The sequence below is a fragment of the Palaemon carinicauda genome, chromosome 7, assembly GCF_036898095.1.
Source record: "Palaemon carinicauda isolate YSFRI2023 chromosome 7, ASM3689809v2, whole genome shotgun sequence".
NCBI lineage: Eukaryota > Metazoa > Arthropoda > Malacostraca > Decapoda > Palaemonidae > Palaemon > Palaemon carinicauda.
Window position 1 is genome coordinate 80,685,568 of NC_090731.1, and position 25,480 is coordinate 80,711,047.

Genomic DNA, 25,480 nt, shown 5'->3' on the forward strand with positions numbered 1-25,480 from the left:
TTGAAGGCCCATTTAACATTTTGGAAACATTAACGGCCAATAGGTTTAGAGTTAAAAACGTATCCCAACCCCCGGATGAGAGAATAGAGGGAAAGAAGTGAGGGAAAGATTTTTATTTGTATAATTAAAAGTTTTCTTCTTAATACAGGAGTAATTACATATATTTTTCTTGTTATAGGTTTCCAAGATGAATTTTTTGTTGTTGGGGGTGATATTGTTCGCTCAGACATTTTTCTCGTGTGGGACGAGCTCTAAAACTAAAAGTATAGATTTTAAATATGGCAATATAGTTGAAAGACAAGAAGACGTTTTTATTACATCAAGCAACGTAATTGTAGAAGTGCATATGCAAGCAATTTTTCTTCCAGAGAATGATGTCACTAGCTTAAGAACCGCCATTTCAAGGTTTGCTGTCTCATTAGATGAGTTGCATAGAAGACATTTTCATTTGACTACAAAGAGTTCGCTTGGATCGACACTAAAAGTTGCAGAGATGCTATCTGATGACTGGCAAAATAAGACTTACGAGACAGAATCTTTGGCTCGTGACCTTTTGATGTGGACTGTAGGGCACGAACATAAAGAAAGACGAAACCCGTTTGTTTTTGCTGCATTAAACATCTTTGGGTCTATTGCAAGTTTAGGTTTAGGAATTTCCAATCGTCTTAAGATTAGTAATCAAAATAAGAAAATTGAGTTCTTGACTCATGAAGATGAATTGATTATGTCAGAACTAAGGAATCAGTTAGCTTCAATCAATCAAATTATGGATTTAGTAAATGACCATTCCAGTAATATCAGTCAGATTATGGAAGTACAGGATTTGTTGGCAACATTAACGTATTATGATTCAAAAATAGATCACATACATAACAGAATTGCACATTTCATTGAGAAATCCAAGGATTATGTAGAAGCTATCACGTTAGCAACTAAAGGTGTACTGTCGCCCCATTTGTTGCCTATAAAATACTTAAAGTTAGTTCTGGAGAACGGACGGGATAAACTAGGCTATGTTCCTTTGTTAGACGAACGTAGGTTAGAATTTTATTACAGCCTAATTACAGTAAGCGTTGAAAATAACAATATTATGATTACAATTCCCTTTGATTCTTCTGATGCTTAGCAATCTTACAGTATATCACCATTTCCGACTTTCATGACGAATCATTAACTCACTGTTCAGATGCAATGGATAGAAAAATATGTACAGCTGACTCATTTGAATTCCATAAAAACTTAATGGATTCATGCGAGTTAGGTATAGTGCTAGACGGTGCTCTCTCCCATACAAGTGAAAATTGTCTGGATAAGCTTTACCCCTTTGACAATAATGAGTTCAATTGCAGACTGAACAACGGCTCGTGGATACGATACGACAAGGACGGCTTCAATGTATCATGCCCGGACAGATCCACGTCCTATGCAAAAATCTTCGTTGCAGCAGATGGTTGTATCGGGACTTCCCCTAATTCCATGGTCACCGGGATAAAGACCATCATCAGAGAACGAGCCTACTTCGCGAACTTCACGTGGACGACTACAATGCCATCACTACCTCTCCCATACAACAAACAGGTAGCCAAGCGGTTGATGAAATTGACCGAGATGGACCACCTGTCACCGACTTATAAGGAATGTCTTCACCCCATACTACTAGCAGGAACCGTTGTGACGGCGATGATATTTATCGCCGTGAACATCCTTGTTTGGCGTAGGTTACGGAACAGTTTCCAGCTAAAACAGAACGTTTTGCCATGTACAGACAAAACTTATTTAATTCAGTTTAAAGCCATTTGAAGTGGCCACCTCATTCGCTAAAGGAATAAAATGGTCTGGAAATAGCGTGTGTACGAAAAGCAGTTAGTACGCTAGTAATATGTAATTGAAGAAACTATAGAACATTTGCATTGTTAAAAATACATTTAAAAAAACATTTAAAAAAATAAATCATTTTTTTCTCTCGGCATCTAATAAAATATATAAGCCGGAATGTTAAAAGAAAAGAGAAAAAATAAATATAAAAATAACAGAATCTATGTGCATCTAATAAAATATATAAGCCCTATATATAAATATATATATATGTACGAAACCGTGGTACGTGTACGTACCAGGAATTCGTGTTTGTGCACTAAAATTGAATCTTTACCAAGGTAAAAAATATTTTTATTAATTACCGTATTGTGTCAATCTATGTTTCTGACAAAGGTAACAATTATTCTTTAACAAGTTACCGAATCATATGTATATCAGTATTTTTTTTTTGGTACCATATAATCATTTGCTAAGAAATGTACCATATATGTGATCTGTATTTATCATGCATTTTTTTTCTTTGCTTTGGTAATATCTTTTCATATGCATTATTGTTATTATTTTTTTTTATGTGCCTATTTGGATATTCGTCCTCATTTGCTTATGGCTAAAGTTAAACAAAGAATAATACGTATATCCAGTCACACTCCTAGTAAACATATTTTGGCGTGTTGTTAAATTTTTAGAAAAAAAAAATTGAGATAGCTGGCCGAGCTAATGTAATAGTTAGTTATTAAATGTTTAAAACACATGACATAATATGTCATTGTGGAAGAAGAAGCTAGCATGAGATTTGCTGTAGTCAGATAAAATCATAACAGGATGTATTTTGCATCTCTCAGCAATGTAACATTTTTCTGAAGCATAAACACAAATGCATACCGTGTGAAAGATTGTGTCGTCACCGGATGCAGGTGTCTTCCTAGACGAATGTAAAGTTTACATATTGTGTTTAAATGCTGAGACAAGTAAACATACGATATCTGTGATATCGATATTTTAGGCAGTTCTTATCTATACTTCACCTGAATTGGTCATCCGACCAAACCAGCTATACTCCTGTGATGGAGATGTTTAACACTGTTGTTTTTAGAGAATAAACCATTTTAAAGTTACCATGATTGACTTTAATTGAAGACTCAACATCTCAAACAACACATACTCAATGTGTGTTAATAACAGTAGCACACTAATACATGCAATGCTCACTATTTGTTCCTTTTCATTTTTGTGGGAAATAATTCCTAAATGACCTCCCTGTATCAGATATCCAGACTCCAGCCTGGAGGATTGAAGTACCAAATTTCCCCTCTTAACCGATCAGAAAACTGCAGTGTTACAGTTCATCATTCATCACAAGTTAAAACGGATAGTTCTATATTGGCTTTGTTATTAAAAATACCGCATCAATGTTCAGGCGCTACACATAGCAAGTAATAGTACACACAAACTGAGTGTTGAACAATAATTAGAGTAAAGACAATAATGCAGAACCATGATGGGGAGCAGTACTGTTTGAGTTAAGGTGTACTAAAGCTTACCAGCAGGTCTTACATAAGGAAGAAATAAGAGGGACTGTTCCCCTCGGCAGCAGAGAAAAAATGTAAGATACAGATAATCGTGTGTTTTAAACAAAACTATTTGAGATTTGAAGTTCTTTTATCTAAAAATAACTTCGGGATAAAATATTTTGAAACATAGGTATATGAGGATATTTTCATTTCCCCATAAGGCATGAAATTCAATTGAGTATTTGCAATTAATTTCAAGCATTTTTCCGATGATTCAATTTAGACTTGTGATACCATTTGTAAAAAAGATACATTAGTAAAAGAATCACTTCAGCCTTTCCTTTGCATTTATTCACAAAACTTACACAATCTTTGTTAGGCTAACTTAACAAATTGTGCAAAGCTTAATGACGAAAAAAACTGTAATCTATTTATAATAAAGATCTGTGCAGTTTGAATATAATTTTTTCATTTGACTTCCGGAAGCAAGGGGCTAGTCAAAAACACTAAAAATGAAATATAACAGACATAACCATTTAGAAAGATTTAAAATATGTGTTTATTCCATAAGCAGGAAATGATTCAAACCCAGTAAAAAGGAAAAATAATATGAATAACCTTTTAGAAAGAAATAAAACTCATTGTTAGTCCATAAGCAAGAAGTAAAAATTTATTATAACAGTAATAACCATCAAGGTACAAATACTTCCGCACGCCCACCCAAATATTCTTAGCAAGATGGTACATGAAAATACTTATATAAAAATGCACCAGTGGCCTCGTGAAGACCTTAGTCGACTCACATTATTATTATTATTATTATTATTATTATTATTATTATTATTATTATTATTATTATTATTATTATTACTTGCTAAGCTATAACCCTAGTTGGAAAAGCAGAATACTATAAGCCCAGGGGCTCCAACAGGGAAAATAGCCCAGTGATGAAAGGAAACCGGGAAAGATAAAATATTTTAAGAAGAGTAACAACATTAAAATAACTATCTCCTATATAAACCACAAAACCTTTAACAAAAGAAGAGGTAGAGAATTTAGATAGAATAGTGTGCCCCGGTGTACGCTCAAGCAAGAGAACTCTAATCCAAGGCAGTGGAAGACCATGGTGCAGAGGCTATGGCACTACCCAAGACTAGAGAACAATGGTTTGATTTTGGAGTGTCCTAGAAGAGCTGCTTACCATGGCTAAAGAGTCTCTTCTACCCTTACCAAGAGTAAAGTGCCCACTGAGCAATTACAGTGCTGTAGTTAATCCCTTGGGTGAAAAAGAATTGTCTGTTAATCTCAGTGTTGTTAGGTGTATGAGGACAGATGAGAATATGTAAAGAATAGGCCAGACTATACTGTGTATGTGAAGGCAAAGGGAAAGAACCGTAACCAGAGAGAAGGATTAAATGAAGTACTGTCTGGCCAGTCAAATGACCCCATAACTCTAGCGGTATTATCTCAACGGGTCTGAGGTAATCCTTTAGTCTTTCTGAAGTACCCCTGGGGATATTCTGGGGTTTTTCATTATGATTTTAAGTCTTTGTCCTGGTGACTTCTGATTTTACTTCTCAGCAATAACGATGATTAGGAATGCCCATCTACTGTCATTCCGATGGTTTTAATGGGTTTATTATTCCGAATAATGAGTGAGGATGTTGCTAGAAGGTCACTCAGGACAGAGCACTAGGTTAATGACACTTGATTAGCTTATTACTGTGAAGTGATTCTAAAGTAAAGGAGGGGGGGGGGGTGCTGGAGCAAACCCATAAACTTAATGGGATGAGGGATTGAGGATTGCTCCTCTCTAGAATGTAGACGGAGACTAAATAGGCCATTTAAAATAATGAGACTCATCACCTGGCTGGCATAATTTAGATAGGTGAAGGCCTATGCAAAAATTGAAGTGCCATGTCAGATAAAAAATCTGGATTAATTTCTCTGTAAAAGCAAATGTCTAGTAATCCCAGTAGAATATACCTAAAAATAAAACCTACCTGTCTGGCATAAAATATAATTGTGTGAAAATTGCCAAAGACCAAGCTTCAAGCAGAGAAATATAAATAAAATCAATATGAAGTTCTTATATACAATTTGCATTCTGTATTAGGGAGTAATTCATCCTAGAATAAGTTTAAGGAAACAAGTACCATAAAACATTTCTTACAGACACCAATGACACTACCCAGGAAATCTTAAAAGTGTGACGTCCCGAGCATCAAAGGATGTTAATGTGAGATGAAGGGTAAAACAGAAAATGAAAGGAGATGGGTAGCAAAATAAATTGTGGAAAGGGTAAATAGAAATAGAGAAGATGAATATAGATAGTGTGAAGATAAATCTTCATATCCTAGGGATAAAGGGAGGAAGATAAAAGGGGAAGTGATGGAGTAGGTAAAAGAAGTAATACAAAACTTCCTAGAATAAGGCTCCCACCTCACTAGCTGTGATTCTTGTGGGTCACCGTTAGTAGGACTATGCCACAGTTAGAGGTAGAGGTAAAACTACACCTACCAACTCGGCGTCCTGATCAGACTGTGGATCTTCTAAAGGAAGGTCCACAGTGATGATTGGAGTGGGGATTTTAGTAGGATTGTTCTTTTACAGCCCAACAATTGGTGATGATCATTATTAATTTCAAGGGTTTTGAGCTATTAACAAGGTGAATGTACCCTGCATTACGGGAATGTACTTTTACAGTTCTAATGTGTCCATCTTAAGTCGGATACACCTTAAGTATCCATGTTAAAGATATGATTTTTTCAATTGACTTGGTCTAAAATTTACAAGAACAAATCTCCAACCTTAGAAGTTATTGGGTGCACGAGTTTATTTCTAGGTGTCATTTGTAAAGGAATTTGACAATCGTATTTTCATCTCGTCAGGAAGACTTGCAACATATTTGTTAATTTTTGGTAACTACTGTAGTTCAGAAGGGGTTTCCTTCTCTGTATATATGATTATTTAAGTCTGTTAAGTGGACTTGACAAGGTAGAGATAAGTAACCTAAGGTTAAGGAAGTATCATTAAGGCCCCTGACATCCATGTAAACCAATGGTCGAACATTGATAATACATTCGACATCTGAACTGAGGTGACAAACTCGTTATTAGTGGAATATGAATGATGAATACCCTCGCGCAAAGTAATTCTCATGATGCCTACTAGTCTCTCGTAAAATCCTCATTGCCATGAGGAACGAGGGGTGATGAATTTCCACTTGAGGTTACGAGATTTTTTAAAGCCATCAATAACAGGGCAGTGCATTAAATCAGTAAATGTAATTGTATCTTCAGATATGATACATTGGGGCATATCAAATCGAGCTGCAAATTTGAGTACTTCTTGTATAATTCAACAACAGTTAAGGAAGTAGTAACTACTAAGGCTACCGCTCGAGTAGTTGAACATGTGTACAGCAAGAAACCTTCGGTGAAATCCAAATCAGTTACACAGAAGGGGACTTCAGGATTGAGGTGATTAGGGTGAACTGGAGCCAGAGGAGACATAGGAAACAGAGTCCTGAACTTCTTCACACAGCGCTCACTGAGAATTTTCTCAAATTGTTGATGCAATTGGGGCAACCAAAATCCTTTATGCAAATGAATGAAAAGTGTTGAGGTGTTGCAACAGGTTATGCCAATGATCCACAAAGCACAGTGGTGATTTAATAAAATGGATTCTACATAATTAATTTTCTTCAGACAGTTACTGAGATGAAAACATCATTTGAGAATGCCATTACTATCAACATAAGGATTTCTTTGACTGAGAAATACATGTTCATCAATACTGAGTGTGGTGAATTTACCTTGCAATTTCTAAAGACTATTAGGATAGCACCATGTTTGGGAAGTTCTGATAATAGCGGTAACGGATTTCCGTACAAATTTACTTGACAAATGGAGACATTTCTGTTCTGTCAATTTACAGGTTATGAACTGAAGTGCTGCAGAGCTCTTACTGCCTCATTAAATTAATTGTACTGAGAAAACCGGTGGGTTTGAGGTGGTGAAATTCTACTGGGATAGGAGCATATTTCTAAGTAAGTTAGAAACTTTCTCTGGTCCGGTTAACCTGAAGGATAAGTAAACGGTGCCCATGAAACCATAAATTATTTTCAGAAATGTGCTTAAAGATGACTCCTCGTAATGGAAAGTCGACTGTCATGGGAACATGTTTAAGAGTAAGTTGCAAGCCTATCTAATACTTATTATTTCCTCTGCTCTAATAAGAACATACGAGAGGTGCTCTTTTCATTGTATATCCATTGCAGGGCTGTCAAGGAGTCTGACCAAACAGTAATAGTGGTGTAATTAATTGGGGTATAATTCGATGAAATATGTGAACAAAAAGGTAGTTAGTTCGAGCTTGGGGATTGACTAGCTCTCATCCATTTCTAACATACATTTAGGAATGATGTGTTCTTTAGCAGTAAGAAGCTGGCAGCACCTTCACTGGTGACAACATCCGCAGATTTTACAAAGGCACATTTAGAGGTGTCTACGAAAATATGCTATAATGATGAACTACCCTGATTAGCGTTGAGGGGGACCTTATCTAGAAACTCTCATATTTCTTAAAAATGCTTTGGAGTTCATGAATAGGCTCAGAGCTAAGGTATATTTTTGCCTGTATTCCAGTCAAAACCTAGATAGTCATGGGTGTTCTTTTCAGGGAAATCTCCTGAAAGGAGGACATTAGTAGCTAATTTTGCTAAGGGCATATTCACTTTATCACAGGGCTTTTCGTTGAGGATGTCAGGGGAAGAGTCAAAACAATAGGTTTAAAATTATGAATGAAGAAGTTAGATTCAAGTTTTGAAGCTAAGGCAAGGAATTGATTATCTAAATGAGGTTGAATAGTTTGATAAAGAAAATAAGGACTTGAAGTGGTGCCAAACCTGACAACTTTAATTTTATAAGCAATAACTTTCATTATACCACGTCTTTAAAGAAGAGCAACGGAGGTGTTTAGATTTCTTAAAGGACATTAATTGGGGAAATTCTCTATCCTAATTTATCTCAGGGCATTTATCTCTTTTGAAGGCATGCGGCAATAAGCTTAAATAGTCCAACAGATTGGGCTTCGAGATGGTTAAAAGGTTCATTGGTAATATCAATCGTGTTGAGCTTCCAGTGATTTTCAATAGGGATTCTATAATTTTGGGATTTTCGATACTGATGCAGTTAAAGGGAATTAATTGGGCACTGACGTCTCGGGAATTTTTTTTACTTCATTAGACCAATCTGGCTATTATCTCCAAACTATGTAACCAAAAGAAGTACTAGATAGGTTAACACCTTTAATGTTGTGGGTACATTTGATGAGTCAAGAGAGGTAGTTCGAACCAAGAATAATCTAGATTCCAGCCGCATTATCATCTGGCTGTTTGTCCATGAGGTGGATACCATTAGCCTCTAGAGTGCAAAGGGCATGAGTGTATCTGGTTATTTTAACATTTTTACCTACGTTAGGACTAACAATTGTGGCAATTTTATGCTTGCACTGATCAAATCTCAAAATAAATTGAATTACGTCTGGAGATTTGAGAGGTTCATCAAGGTTAAAAAAATGGAGTTGGAATACAATTGTTCCAATGGCTACGGGGTGTAAGGACTTGACTGCATTGGGATGTACGAAGGTGTGTTTGACAGAGCAATCTAAAAATTGTGAGTCAAATCTTTTATATTACTGTTAACTAGGACACCTATTAAAGTGGGCAAAACAATAGAGATAATTTGATCAGCTTGGATGCTTAAACCATTACTATACCAGGCTATATGATTAAAGTTACCACAGCGGGTTTCAGCTTTGGGACTGTGATTGGTTAGCATTGACGACGAAGGGGGATGGAATTAATTGGAATCTGACAATGACGTGTTAAAAAGAGGATGGAACAGTAGTGGGGGCAGTAACAAAATTATCAAATCCATACTGTTCAAGTTTCCAAGCAAAAGAAAAGGTTTTGGTAGTTGATGGATCAACCCCACCATATCTTTACAGGTAAGATGCTCTTTAGGTGGAAGGTATATATATAGTACAAATAGAATATTAATAACAAAATGTATTATTCCCATACACATTTGGTATTCATAGTTCTTCTCTCTCGAAACTGGTTAAATTATGACGTCTACGATAAAATTTAAAAATTCCCCGTTCCTTTCCTTTTATATGCTTACCCTTCTAGTGAAGTTGTGTGTTAATCTGACAGTTGATGGCATTTATCTAGGCTTGGGTACGCAATAGTTCCTTTGTCTTTTCAGTCTTAAAGTCGAAACTAGATCACTAACCTCTTGGCCTCACTCTGATGGAGGTGGGAAATGTAACGTCATTGATTAATAAATGTTATAAATTACCCGAGACTCACCTCTGTTTATTTCAATGGTAACAATCGTGATTTCTGTAATAACTCGAACAAGTCCTTCATCAGAATTAACTTTAATTCTCTTTTTGCTCCTGTCACTAAACTCTTAACAAAAATGACTTCCCATTTTAGAAAGAGGCCACCTCAAATTCTTAACCCCACAATAAGGAACTTCCTCCCTAATATTCTAGTCTCATCTAAATAGAGCTTAGCAGCTCTCTTAAGACAAAGAAATCTGTTTTATGACATATCACAGCTTTTCTTCTCCAGAGAAGGAATGTGGGAAAATTTATGCTAATTTTTGGTTTCAAAGTAATTTTAATATAAAATGTATGTAATGAGATAAAATCATCTTATATCTAAAACCTACATGTATTGATAGGTTGTGACAAAAAGAAAAAAAATGGGGGCGGGGGGTAACGGGTATTCCAGCAGCGAATTTCTTTTCTGTGTCTTGCTGTTCAAACTATAACAATTGTGAACTTCTGGTGTGCTGCATTATGTCGAGGAAATATTTAACTTTTTCACGATATAAAGAAATATCTTTGTAAGACTTAAAAGTGATGAAAATATGCGAATAATGCAAAAAAAAAAAAAAAAGATATCATTTTTCAAAATATAAAAATTGTTAGAGGAATTTATCTCATATGGATATTGTGTAAAAATGGTTGATCTGAAACACTGTAAAAAAATATAAATTTAAAAAAAAAATAATGGTGATGCGCCAGGATTAATTACAAAATGCTAACTTTTTTTACAGTGCCCAATCATGGCATAACCGATGAATGAAAATAGAAAAAAAACTGAATCTTGCATTAAAAGCTGAACAAATTTCACATATAATCCAAAACATTATATATATTTCCAGGGGAAAAATGAAGCAATTGTAAAGGAAAGACGGACAATAAATTTTAATCTATCAGTAACTAAATTTACAATAAAGTTTCTATATAGAAATGTTAATATTTTCACATTTTTCCATATACCACGTGAAAAAAAATGCTCTTGCAAATAATATATGAAATATGCTAATTTCAGTTATTTGTAATAACAGTTTTGTATCGAAAAAAAATCATCAGTACATGCGTAAATGTATCTGTAGAAACGGGAATCAACTGGTTTTGCAGTAAGTATATATAGGCTGCAGTTTTGTGTTCTAACTATGGAATAGATAACACTATAAAAAATTAAAATTGCAATGAAAAGCTTAATAGATTTCTTATAAAATTCATAAAATAAATAAGGTTTGGCCGAATAAAACAGCAATTATAAAGCAAAACTAGACAATAAACTTTCATTATTATGTAACTAAATTTACGATAAAACTTCTGATGTGGAAACGTTCATATTTATACATTTTCGCATATGCCATGTGAAAAAAAAAAAAAACTTTCAAACGGTATAATAACCGATAATTTCAATAATTTGCAAAAGAACATACACGCATAAAGAATACTATTTATGCAAACATAAAATTATCGTGTAATAAATAACGCTAAAGAAGGTATAATAAGTTTCTTATAGAATCCACAAATAAAAAGAATTATGTAAAAAATTGACATTCTGTAGAGGAAAGACGGGCAAGACATTTTATTTCTGTAACAAAATTTAAGATGAAGTGTTTTTATATAGAAATGTTCTCATTTTTACATATTCTCTTGTACATGACGTAAATTATAGAGCATTAAGTTGAATCCGAAATACTCAGAGTATAACTGTATGTAGGTCGAGGACAGTGGATCAACATGTGGATCTTAGCATTGATAATGTTTCTTTAAATTTGTATGACTCTTTTAAAATTTTAGGAGTAATTCTTGACAGCAAATTTACTTTTGAAAAACACATCAGGACTGTCTCTTCTTCAATTTCACAAAAAAAAAAGGTCATACTGACAAAGCCTTTCTATTCTGAAGAAGTATTCGTAAGTTGTGTTTTAATTCTTTCATTCTAACTCGTTTTGAGTATTGTTCTCCTATCTGGTCTTCAGCTGCTGAATCTAATCATAATTTGTTGGACACGAACTTACTGTCTGTTAAATTGCTTATTCCTGATCTAGATATTAATCTATTGCACCATCGTTCAATTAGTTTGTTTGCATGTTGCTTAAGATTTTTTTCATAATTCTGACCATCATTTGCATTCATGTCTTCAAAGACAGTACCATCCTGTTCATAATACTAGGTATGCAGTTAATTCTAAGTCATGATAATTGCAATTATTTGCAAACAAACTGTGGAAAAAAAAAAGAATATGGGAATTTACTTTTCTGGGAGAATCTCCCCACAACAGATCTCTAAGATTCTACCCTGGAGCATAAGAGTGCCATCACTCCCACGTCGTTAGGGGGAATATCTAGAGTGATGTGGTTTGTAAACCATACACATAACTTTAGGTCAAGATAATTAGTGACAAATATATACTGGACTTGTCAGAAAAGTATCACTTCAGTATTCAGGCGCAATGCCGAGTTGGGAATATTACACCCGAGCTGAGAGGGCTGGACAAAATAACCAATTAATAGATAATACCACAAGAGCGTGAAATAGAGCAGCAGCGTATACTGGGTTAAACTTACTATAAAATCTGGACACTGGCCTGAATATGGAATGGGGATCGTTCACTTCAACAACTACAAGAGCTCATCTTGATGTATGTTTCAACTAATCATCCTTAACTCAGCTTCTTTGACTCAGATCCTTTGAATAATGTAGCTAGAGGATATATTAATTTTAATTAACTCTAAACGCAGGTATCCAAGTGACTATATCAATTTAAATTAAATAAAAAGGTAAATGGACATGATTGGGTTAAATAAAAATCAGAGATTCCCTTCACCTATTCGACACCTTTAGTCTTACTCGTTTACATTTATCTTTATATGGTCTTCTTAACAGCTTACAGAAAATTCATCTACAAAACAAAAGTTTAGTCAAAACATAAAACACAAGATTCGACAAATAATGGCGATAATACTGTGTGAAAGGGGGTAGCCAAATGTATAAAATACAGCAGGGTCCTTAGACCGAAGGTTTACTTGAATGTATTATGATTTAAAGGGTTTACAAACACGTTGATAACGATCAATGGAATAATGTCTGATGTCGGTAAGTTTCAAAAAATCAAAATAATGACATAAAATTTACAATAAACTCAGCCTGCACACCTGAATGTTCAAAGCCAATTCAAAGTCTTGAATTGAACTGAACCAGTGTCTAATTTAAAGGGGAATGCGGCCATATATTGACACCTCTTTGACTCTCGTGTTAAAGATTCCTAACAGGTTATTTTAGCCTTAGCAGCAGACAACGGGTTCGTGAACCAGAAAGGAGTATTGTTCTTCTTTTTCCAAGTTTTAGAGCTAGAAACGTTTTGAAGCAAAAGGGTTAACTCGTTCTGATCTCATCCTCCCCTTTAGTAAGGACAGTGATGAGAATTCTCCTTGTCAACATGGAGAATTTCAATTGTATTTAAAAGAAGTTCAATCAGATGAAAAGGCTAATTAGAAATCAGTGTTGTGACATATATAAAGCGACAATGGGCCTTTAAAAAATGTTAAGTCAAGTTTTTTATTTTTCTTTATTTAAGAATCTTTATCTTGATGTTTACAAACATATGGATGAATATCATCTATCTGATTTGAAAGTAAAAGCTAATAATAGGGGAGTATCTACCACTTTAAATTTTACCAATAATTTTTTCTTGAAGAAATTTTAAACATATTCTAGTTGTGTAATGTTTTGCTAATTGCTATATATCACTTGAGAGAAGTTAAGTTTTAATTAGTGGGCCCTTAGTTCAATAGGGATAGCAAGAGTACTGTTGAGGTAAACAATTTTATAGTTTATAAATGGAACATCTATCTTAATGTTGTTACTGTTCTTAAAATGTTGTTTATTACTTATCTATTTTCTTATTTACTTTCCTCACTGGGCTATTTTTCCCCATTGGAGCCCTTGGGCTTATAGCATCCTACATTTCTAACTCTGGCTGTAGTTCTAGTTTAAAAATGCAAATTAAAAGGTGAACAGATCTAGATAGTTTCCAGGTTTTTTGTTTTTTTTGTTTTTTTTTTGTTTTTTTGCAGCAAATTAGTTACAAAATTTATTTGCATATTACTGAAAAGAAATTTGATTAGATTACCACAGTCCCTTGTGAAATTGGCCTTGTATATGGATTACAGTGGGATGGACCAAGATGTTTGTAGGCTAAACCTACTAGTCCAGCCGTTTTCGGTAGAAGTATGGAGGAATTGTTCAAATTCGGTTAAAAGCACCAAATTTTGCACAAAGTTAGCTCTTGATGTACCTTTTGAAATGTGATAGAGACCCATTTGATATCTTTCAAATATGGCTGCTTTTTTCAAGATGGCCACCAAAATTCAGGAAAATGCTGCTATTCGAAGGATTTTCATCGTATAGTTAAAATTTTGGAGTCTTTACCTATATTTTCAAGGATGTTCTAAACAATGAGAATAAAAATAAGCACAGGAGAACAATATTTTACCAGCAAATGCCCATTTAAATTCTGAAATAAGTCAAATTATGCTCGTTGGGTTGCAGTGCATATTAGATATGGCTTCCCTAGATTTGATGCATCCTGAGGTTGCTGCTGAATTCTCAGAGGGAAAGTTTGTTGTTCACAAAACACATCACTCATTTTCAGGCATCCCATTACACCAAGCTCACGAACAGAATAACAAACAGGTTAAAGGAGATGGTGGTGCTGTGGGCCTAACTGAAAACAGTGCACAACTCCAAAGATGGATGGTGGCTGGGCCAGAAGTGTCAAGAGTTGTGAATGAGTTTGAAACTGTGGTGGAAGAACTCCGGGGACAGGCGGAAAAGCATTCAGACGAAAGACACCATGAAGCTCAATTAAAAGGTGAACAGATCTAGGTAGTTTCCAGGTTTTTTTTTTTTTTTTTTTTTTTTTTTTTTTTTGCAGCAAATTAGTTACAAAATTTATTTGCATATTACTGAAAAGAAATTTGATTAGATTACCACATCCTGAGGTTGCTGCTGAATTCTCAGAGGGAAAGTTTGTTGTTCACAAAACACATCACTCATTTTCAGGCATCCCATTACACCAAGCTCACGAACAGAATAACAAACAGGTTAAAGGAGATGGTGGTGCTGTGGGCCTAACTGAAAACAGTGCACAACTCCAAAGATGGATGGTGGCTGGGCCAGAAGTGTCAAGAGTTGTGAATGAGTTTGAAACTGTGGTGGAAGAACTCCGGGGACAGGCGGAAAAGCATTCAGACGAAAGACACCATGAAGCTCAACAGGGAGTACGGACAACATACAGAAAGCAAGTCAAATCCTTGTGTGATACATTAGAAGACATGGGAAATCCATTCATGGAAGATTTATCTGATCTTCTTGTATTAGGCACCCAGGATGTTGTAGACAAAGAGATTATAGAAACCGTAAGGCATATCAAAAGAGTGGGAAATGAACATTATAGTGATTTCGTGAAGGAAGGGCTAGAAGACAGAACCAAAAGTTTCACAGACCCTATCAAAAGGAAGCAATTTCCTCTATTCAGCAGACAGCCTACCCACAAAGTGTCAAAGGAGAAGCAATAAATTGCATCATTGAAACAAGACTGTTCTCTTTTCGCTAAACTGTGTGTGTCTTGCCAAGTGAGAGATGGGGATATTGATAAGTTTTTCTGCCATGAGAATCAGTCCAGTCCGCCATCATTATCACAGAGTGGGAAACTTCGACATGAGACCAAAGCTGATCTTCTCCCATTCCTTACACAGCATAGTACCACAATCAAGGACAAGCCTGATACTGATGCACTTCTTCTAGATAGGGGTGCCATTGTTAATATGCTTAACCCAAGTGCATCAAATTCATTTCAAGAGTATGCTGACCAGGTATTTGTACCACATGTAAAGCGTCAACTGGAGTCAGCAAGAAGAGTTGATACTATCTTTGATCATTACTTCCAAGACAGTCTGAAGGCGACTGCTCGGAGTCTCAGAGGAGAGGGGGACCGCAGAAAAGTAAAGGCTAACACTCCTGTTTCTGGCAACTGGAAGGCTTTCTTGCGGTGTGATGCAAACAAAGCCGAGCTCTTCAGTTTTCTAGCGGATCAATATACTACTTTCAGCTGTCCAGAGGGCAAGCAAATTATGTCCACAGAAGGAGAATTGGTCCTTTGCAACCCCCAGAGGGACAGTATTGATTAAATATCTCCGTGCTCCCATGAGGAAGCAGACACAAGGCTTCTTCTCCATGCAAAATATACTGTTCAACATGGTTGTGAGAGGATCATGATCAGAACTGTGGACACTGATGTAGTAGTGTTATCTATAGCATTGTGTCTTCCAATTCATGCAAGTGAACTGTGGATCATCTTTGGGGTTGGGGACAACTTCAAATATATCCCTATACACACCATAGCTGGTTCTCTAGGTCAAAAGTGTCGAGCTCTGCCTATGTTTCATGCCTTCAGTGGGTGTGACAACACATCCTCCTTTGCTGATAAAGGGAAGAAATCTTCTTGGGAGACGTGGCAAATATATGAAAGTGTAACTGAGGTGTTTGCAGACCTTGGGAATGAACCAACACTGGAGAGATTTGACCAGCACATGGCAAACCTTGAGCGATTTGTTGTTCTGCTTTATGACAAAACAAGCACTGCCACATCAGCTGATGAAGCGAGAAAAGATCTCTTCACCAGGATGGGGATGTCTATTGATCTCATGCCACCAACTTCTGCTGCTCTCTACCAGCATGTCAGAAGAGCATCTTATCAAGCGGGTCATGTTTGGGGCCAGTCACTTCTCCCCAATCCCGTGTTACCTTCACCTGTTGAATGGGGTTGGATAAAAGGACCTTGGAATGCATGGGAACCCTATTGGTCAGATCTGCCTCAAGCATCAGTTTCCTGTATGGAATTAGTGAAATGTGGATGTGTCAAAGGCTGCAGAGGAAGATGCAAGTGTGTGAAAGCACAACTAGCATGTACGGCTCTGTGCAAATGCGGGGGGGGGGGGGGGGGGATTGTGACTGTGTGATTAAACTGTGTACTTGAATTGGTCATTTCAGTACTGTACTAGCAATTGATGGTTTCAAGGATAAGACCTACTTTGGGATTACATTAATATAAAACTCTTCATATTGAGTTAATAAAACATTGTACTTATGTTTGACATTCAAATACATTTTTTACTTTACGTTAAATTACAGAACAAATATGATTACAGCCGGTTTAATATTTTTGTAGGCAATTTCTGTAACAAAAAGGCCATTTTCTCCTGAATATTTGTCTGATGTGCATACATTTGCTTTTATTGTTTAGAACCTCCTTGAAAATATAGGTTTAGACTCCAAAATTGTGACTATATGATGAAAATCCTTCAAATAGCAGCATTTTCCAGATTTTTGGCGGCCATCTTGAAAAAGCGGCCGTATTGGAAAGATATCAAATGGGTCTCTATCATATTTCAAAAGGTACATCTCAAGCTAACTTTGTGCAAAATTTGGTGCTTTTAACCAAATTTGAACGATTTTTACTGAAAACGGCTGGACTATACCTAGTTAAATTCAAAGGTAAAAATACCTGAATTTAGGGGCTTAACATGCATCCCCTACTTTTGATAGACTGTGTACCACTTTCCTTCCAGGTGGGGCAATGTGGTATTCAGTACATGAATTTCGGAAAATCTCTTTATACGTCAAATCAATTATTTCAATGATATACCTGCAACTTGTGTTGTTATTAGTAGGTTATTGCCTGTTGGTGCACAGAGCTTATTAGTGCGAATGGGAACATGATTATGGTCCTTTGGGGAATTAACTTCATCCTGGGATCACTTGCAGGAGCTCCCCACTCCTAGTTCATCTCCTCTGAAGAGCTGTCACTAGAGGTCACTTGCAGTTTCCAAACTTGCTTCTTTGGTGCTCTAACCATGTCTCTGACTGACCTACAGTGGGAGGGTCAAGAAGTAAAGAAGCTATGGAGAAACAGAGAACATCTGCAGACCAAGGGCGGAGTGCTATATCATTGAGAGGATTTCCGTAGACCCAAAAACTACATCCCTGAGTCTTATGGTACCGCAGAGTCTGCGATAGGAACTATTCCAACTAGCACATGACTCAAAAGGATGGGTCCACTGGGGCCTAAACAAGAAACTTTCATACCTGAGAAAGTCTTTTTACTGACCAATGATACAACAAGCTGTTGATCTGCAGGTAAGCACCTGCTGGGCTTGTAGTATGAACAAGGTAAAGAACATGCCCAGGAAGGCTTTGCAGAATTTTTCAGCATTTATTGTAGGTTGGTCACCTGGCAATGTTAACTCTTCTATTTATAAGTACTCGAGAATTTTAGTTTACCTTTCGATTCTTGTCATGGTGCTCTATATTCCATCTATGTCTTTCCATCTGTCCCTTCCTGTCTTTCCTGTGGCTCTGTCTCCTCGTTCCTTAGAGTGCATTGTTGCCTCCTCTGTGCTTATTGCCACCTTTTTATCTACTAGTAACTGGACAACTAACGCCTTTGTGGCCACCACCACTGCACACTTTGCACTGCTTGTTTGGGCATTCCCATGCAAAGGGCCACCGGTCTCCACAACGGGTAACATCTATTTCCCCCCACCCAAACGCTTCCATCAGCCTCACCTGTGGCTCTCCGTCCTCATGCTTGCTGCATCACTGGACCAGCTTCATCTGGTTCACAGCCTCCATGATGTTGCTTGAATTTTTAACATTGGTGGTCAGCCTTGCCATATTCTTGTGCATACACCCTACCTGAAAGCCTCCTTTGCATACAAATGTGGCTGTTCTAAACTGGCTTTCTGAGGGGGGACATCCATTGCTAAGGTACACAACCTATCAGTAAAGTTCTGCAGCTCCTCCCCTTCTTTCTGCTTAAATTAGGCCAATTCAGCCAGCAGTGTGGCTTTGGTGGTGGCGTCAGGTCTTACCAAATCACTCTTTCAGGTCATTTACCAATGCCGTGTAGTTCAACGTGATGGTTACTTGTAGGTTGCCATGAGCAGTCAGGGTAGAGCCAGTAAGTGCATTTTTTAACATAACTTGTCCTAGTCGTTCCAGTTGCACATGGTGGCAGTTAGCTGAAATTTGAGGAGCAAACTGTCCTACTCACTGACACGAACATCGAACTTGTCAACCAGTTTTGCATGACAAGTATCAGGGATGTCTAGGTGATCCCACCTAAGATTACCAGTGACATCTGCCCTCTTCTTCCTTCCAATGCCTTAGGCGATGATATAGTAATTGTGGGCATCCTCGACCTCGTCTATGGCATTCTTCCAGTCTCCTTGGAGGGGTTGCTGGGACCCTTGGTTGCTGAGGTGAGTGCACCTTTTTCTGACAGATTCAGGGTTTATTAGGGTAGCCTTGAGCCTTACAGCCTCAGATACAAGATTGACTACACTTTTCCCTTTGCTAACAGGCCTTTCCAGTTTTGACTCTCTGACTGTCTCATTCTTGGTTGGTGGTGTAAGCTGTGTCTCAGGGGTCTTCAGATCATTTGGATCCTCCATTGTTGGCTTCAAGGGCACCATACCTGCCCTTTCATGGTGGAAGACTTCCCTTGCCTTGGCATTTTAGGCATCTACCAGGGATGATGTCCCCATATCCATCCTGATCAGGCCCTTATTATCAGTAATCTGCTGCAGAATAACCTCCATTGTCTCCATATGGGAGAACGGCACTCTGACTTGCTCATCTATTTTATGCATGAAGTTGCGCATCAGGTCCTGTAGCTCATGGACAGCCTCACTCATTCCACAGGACTCAGATTTAAGCTTGTCCATCCTGGGCATTCCATCCATTAAGGGTGTAGCTTCCTAGAATTCTTTGATCTCCGAAGTCCACATTCCCAGCTCATGTGCCTTACCAAATTGCTCCACATTCAATTGGGGTACACTCCCTAAAACCTTTGCTAGGCTTGTGACGGACGTGTACGCTTTCAAGTACTGCAATATCCTCTCTGCAGAAACTGTACCAACGCCTGGTGTGCCCATTAGGTCAGCCTTAGTAGCTCAATCCAGGTACAACATGATGGTATAACTGAATATGCACTAACTGATGTGTAATTATTGTTATAGCTTAAATTGAGTGGCAATTTCCCAATGTCAGTAAGGATGCAGTAACTGCAATAGTTATATGGCTCTGTGGTGACAGCACACAATAGGCTATATATCTTTTAAACTTTGAGTTGTTATTTTGCATATGTTTAGGGCAATATAGTTCGTACCAAATACTTGGTATCTATTAACAATTAATATGGCCTCTTGCTGACCACAACCCACTAAAAGACACTGGCTCTTGCGTTGGCAGCCTGTAAAACAATGGTCTTCACAGAATTATATCCCACTCCTGGCACCATTTGTAGAAGTTAACTTACCTGTATAGGCACCACTTCCACAGAATATTAGCCACACATCTTTTCAGTAAAGTTTCTGCTTGTAGTCTGATCACTGCTACATGCAGGCACTGACTTGACTTCCGTTTTCTGCTGCTCCAACATTAGCTTTGTAATATCATAATCATCCTTAGAAATGAAGCCAAGAATGTTATGGCTTCAATTTGCAAGAATTGTTATGAGTCAAATTCATAATTATTGTGTGGATAATTATTTTTTTCCTTGTTCTTGGAGAGTTAAGGTGTAAAAAAATAGGGAAATTACCCCTTCACCAAAATCAAATAAGGCTAGGTTTTTAGGAAGCATCACTATGGCAGCAGGATGATGTTCAAAATCATGACTGGTTAGTATATCGTTATTGTTGGAACCTACTTTCTATTGTTCTTAAGGGGGATGTTTTAAGTGATTAATTAAATCGATAGGAAAGGGACTAGTGTGTTTTGATCGTATTAGCTGTGATTTTTGCCGGATATTGATTATGGATAGACCATCACAACTTTCTACCTCCTTGTGAGCTGTTTTGTATAGGAAGTTTGATTTTGAACTTTAATAATTCCCAAGGACAGAACAAGACTAGAATATGTTTTAAAGTAATGTAAATTCATCTCGATGACTTGAATTGTTTCGTTTTTTCTTACTGCCACTTTCAAACCTTTGTGAGAATGTGGTAGTTAGCACTGAGACTTAATTTTAATAATAACAGTTACAGTATTTATTTTGATATCTGTAGATTATATTATATAGCTACCTTCTCTACACTTCAAGTGGTTTTGTATGTCTACTCAAGAGTTCTATAAACCCTTGAACAGTAAGAAAACATGCTAGATAAGACAGGGTTCCTAGACCTACTGATGCAGCATTGTATCATACGTCTGATTGCACAACTAGTGATATCACTTTGAAAATATTATCTATGTGGTTTAAAAGTATAAATCAAAATAATAAATCTTATCATTGAAATTCTGTGTATTTGGATTATAACTGAGAACAGCAAATCGCATATATCATATTCTTAAAACCTCAATAAGAAATCAAGCGTTGAATAGAATAATGTAAAATAATGTATCCCCCATGTATAATTGATATTCATGCAAGACTGTCATCTGACCTAGTAATTGTAATGTAAAGTAACACACACTGACCTTTCAACTTCATCATTACATCTTCTAAGCCTCTTCCTGTAAAACTATCAGCAAAAGTAAATCCTGTTGCAGTATTCACCACTGTATAGTTTGAAACATCAAGTAACTCGGGTGCTGGAAGACTTCCAGCTTCTAATTCCGCAGGCCTGTAACAATTCAAGAATATCTTGTATATTTCCTTTTATAGATTGACTTGCAAGGGACATTTATTTTACTAGCAACCATATAAATAACAATAAAATACAATACCTACATTGTGGAATCACTGATATTTAAAGCTGTCTTTGGTCAAAATTATATTCAATCATATTTGTTCAGTCTAACTTCAATTCTTAAAATATTAAAATATATCTTAATAATTTTCCTGTAAAAATAATAGAAAATGTATTCATGCAGAGAAATATATTTGCATTTTTCAGTAAAACTACTCAACTCGAGAGGAAAATTCATCAAAAAAAAGAAAAAAAAAAAAAAAAAAAAAAACAACAACAACAACAAGGGTAATGACAGAATCACAAGACTACTTTGGTAGCTTGAACTAATATCTAGAATGAGGGCATTTTGTAATACAAAATGAACAGTTGAGTTCTAGACATAGTTCTTCACAATAGATCAAGTTTTATATATAAGAAACATCAGTTCAATATAGAATGCCATGCAAACAAATATTAATGGACATTAGTACATGAAATTGTGTAAGGCCATACAATACACCTGAGTAAATTATTAGATGAGACCATCAGGTATAGCTATTTCTAACAATATAACCTATTATTCCATTGGAATGGGGACTTGGCACAGTTTTGTGTTTAATACAATGTTTACCTCTGCTTACGAGTTTGGAAGGTTATGTTTTACCCACTTTATGTTTGTTTGTTTGTTTGTTTGTTTGTGAACACTATCCTGGCCACAATTTTAATCGTAGAATAATGAAACTTGCAGGGATTAACTGTTATGTAAAAGTCTGGAAATGATTAAATTTTTAGAAGGTCATGGTCAAAGGTCAAGGTCACAGTCAAGCAAAATGTAATGTTTGATTGTATGTTTGTTTGTTTATGAACACCTTCTTGGCCACAGTTTTAATCATAGAGTAATGAAACCTGCAGGGATTAACTGTTATTTAAAAATCTGGAAATTATTAAATTTTGGAAGGTCGAGGTCACAGGTAAGCAAAATGTCCAATTCACATATTCAGCCATAAGTTTGGATGTTGTTGTCACAGAGACTTAAAACTTGGTTCATATTTCAGTGAATGAAAATCCAAGCCAATTAATATATAGTAAAGTTCAAGGTTAAGATCAAGTCCAAGGTTAAGGTCAAGTCCAAGGTAAAGGACAAGCAAACTTTCACATTTCGGCTATCAACCATAGGACCACAATTTTAATCGTAAATTAATGACATGTGCAGGGATTTTGAACTGTTATGTAAAGAGCTGGAAATGATTAAATTTTTTAAGGTCGAATGTCAAGGTCATGGATGAGTAAAACGTAGAAAAGGTCAAGAAATAAGCTGCCCTGCAGGAGGTCTGCACTTTACTGAGTGCCCCTCTAGTTTTCATCTGAGTTCAAAGCCTCTATTGATATGTTGTCATTTTTTTTTACTATTATTACAGTACTTACTAAGCTACAACGCTAGTTGGAAAAGCAGGATGCTATAAGCCCAATGGCTCCAACAGGGAAAATAGCCCAGTGAGGAAAAGAAATAAGGAAATAAATAACCTGCAAGAGAAATATTTAACGATTAAATAAAACTAATAAAACAAATCCATAAATAAACTAAAAAAAAAATTCAAAAAACAAGAGGAAATTAAATAAGATAGAATAGTGTGCCCGACTGTCCCCTCAAGCAAAAGAACTCTAATCCAAAACAGTGGAATGCCATGGTACAGAGGTTATGGCACTACCCAAAACTAGAAAACACTGGTTTGATTTTGGAAAGACCTTCTCCTAGAAGAGCTGCTTACCAAAGCTAAAGAGTCTCTTCTACCTTTACCAAGAGCAAAGTAGGCTATGATTCAGAATCAATACAATATATATGTATATATATATATATATATATATATATATATATGTATATATATATATATATATATATATATATATATATATATATATATATTATATATATGCTTTCATTTGAAAAATCTTCGATAGGTTGATTTATTTAAAGAGAAGTTTTACATATATATATATATATGAATACATATATAGATATGTAAATACATTATATATATATATATATATATATATATATATATATATATATATATACATACACACATACACACACACATATACATATATATATATATATACATATACATAATATATATATATATATATATATATATATATATACATATATAATAAATATGTATATATGAATGTATATATATATATATATATATATATATATATATATATATATATATATATATATATATATATATATATATTATATATATACAGTATATACTGTATGTGTGTATACATATACATACATACATATATATATATATATATATATATATATATATATATATATATATATATATATATATATATATATATATATATATATACTTTATACACCCAAAATGTGGTCCTAAAAAGCTCATCCCAAAATGCTTGATGAAAAACCAAAACGGATTTTGACGTAGGAAAAATCTATTTTTTGGTGAGATAGCCATGTCGTCCTGATGGAAGTTCTTCGGGCTGCTTCCTACTGTATAATATTTCAGTGAGTCATATTACAGTACAAGGGAATTACCGTCAGGTATCATGGGGTTCTGACCCCCGGAACGACTATCCTAAGATATCGTGTATAATCAGGAACGTATCCGTAGATAACCATAGATATCTGCACCCCAAACAGACTTAACCCAATCTAGGAATCTAAGGAGGAGGATAGGTAAGGAGCCGTTACATATCCACTCCCTTCATAGTACTCCTCGTCTCTGATAAACTCTTTCCACACAGCAGTGCAACAACCGTGAGAAGATGCATCCAACGAGGCATCGGGGAGGGACAACGTAACGGAAGGGCCATCAGGACGACATGGCTATCTCACCCAAAAATAGATTTTTCCTACATCAAAATCCGTTTTTTGGGCTCGAGCCATGTCGCCCTGATGGATGTGTACCAGAGAATTACCTATGCCTCGGTAGGAAGCCTCACAGGGAGAGGTCCCAATACCGAAATACACTTACAAGAATACTCCGTCAAGGCATAGGTATCACTCTCACCTATATATCCCAGAACAGTTCGGAGGCAGAATTGACAAGCATGGTCCGACAAGGAGGCAATAAGAACCAAAGACTGCCCTCCACAATTGGAAAAACACCTGATGCTAGTGTCGGGAACTCTAAGGAGGCCGAAACTAAAGGAGGCATCAAAGGTGAGGCGTACGGAACCAAAACCCGCCTTGAGATTAAATCCAATTATGTTCACGAAGGAAAATAATAAGAAGGCACAATAAAGATAATGCCGCTACAGTAATTATAAGTATAATAGTAGGGCGTAAAAGTAAAAGGCATGGAACAATTCACAGCCTTTTACTCACAATAATCAGTGCCAAGGTTTACAAGTAACCATCATTAACCGCATATGGAAATTTTTGTACAAAAAAAATGCATCCCGTCCCTACCCATACATAAGGTAACATAAGGGGACAAATGCATGACATAAGGAACCATAGGAACCTTATGACAAGGTAAACCTGATCAAGAGACACATGATCACGTCTGTACAAAAAAGGGGTTAATCACCCAAACCAAATGAGATATGGCTTAACTACCATTTAGACAGTTAGGCTGTAAGCACTGAAGGAACACACAAAGCATCGTAAAGACACCTTTGAATCTGAAAAGGAAATAATGAAGTGAATTTTTCCTTTTTACCTTGAAGCAAAAACTTCTGTTTACTCATTGCTAATAATGAGCTGAAGGAGTGCCCTAGGATGCATTGTGGGCTACGTCGTTGCCGCGGGTTTCATAACACCCACACATCCACCACAAAATGACGGGACTCCTCCAATTGCTTCATATAATGCCTGAAGAAAACCCAAAGGGACTTCTGACCAGTATATGTCTGCAGTCCCTCAATGAACATATACTGGAAAAAGTTCAAGAAGGAAGCCACATCTTTAGGGTCGAGACCCGATGTTTTACTAGCCAAGTCCGCTCTTCATATAAAGTAAGTAATCTTAGCTCTTAACTGATTTAGAGACAA

General features: G+C 36.2%; 1 protein-coding gene across 3 annotated transcripts in view; it reads right to left on the reverse strand.

Annotated features, from left to right (window-relative positions):
- LOC137643945 (uncharacterized) overlaps nucleotides 1-25,480 on the reverse strand; it is a 648,304-nt gene that overhangs the window by 130,573 nt on the left and 492,251 nt on the right. For all 3 annotated transcript variants that reach the window (XM_068376721.1, XM_068376722.1, XM_068376720.1), the window contains exon 9: nucleotides 21,252-21,397. In XM_068376721.1, coding sequence (XP_068232822.1) covers nucleotides 21,252-21,397 — 146 coding nt within the window. The remainder of the gene's footprint in view (nucleotides 1-21,251; nucleotides 21,398-25,480) is intronic.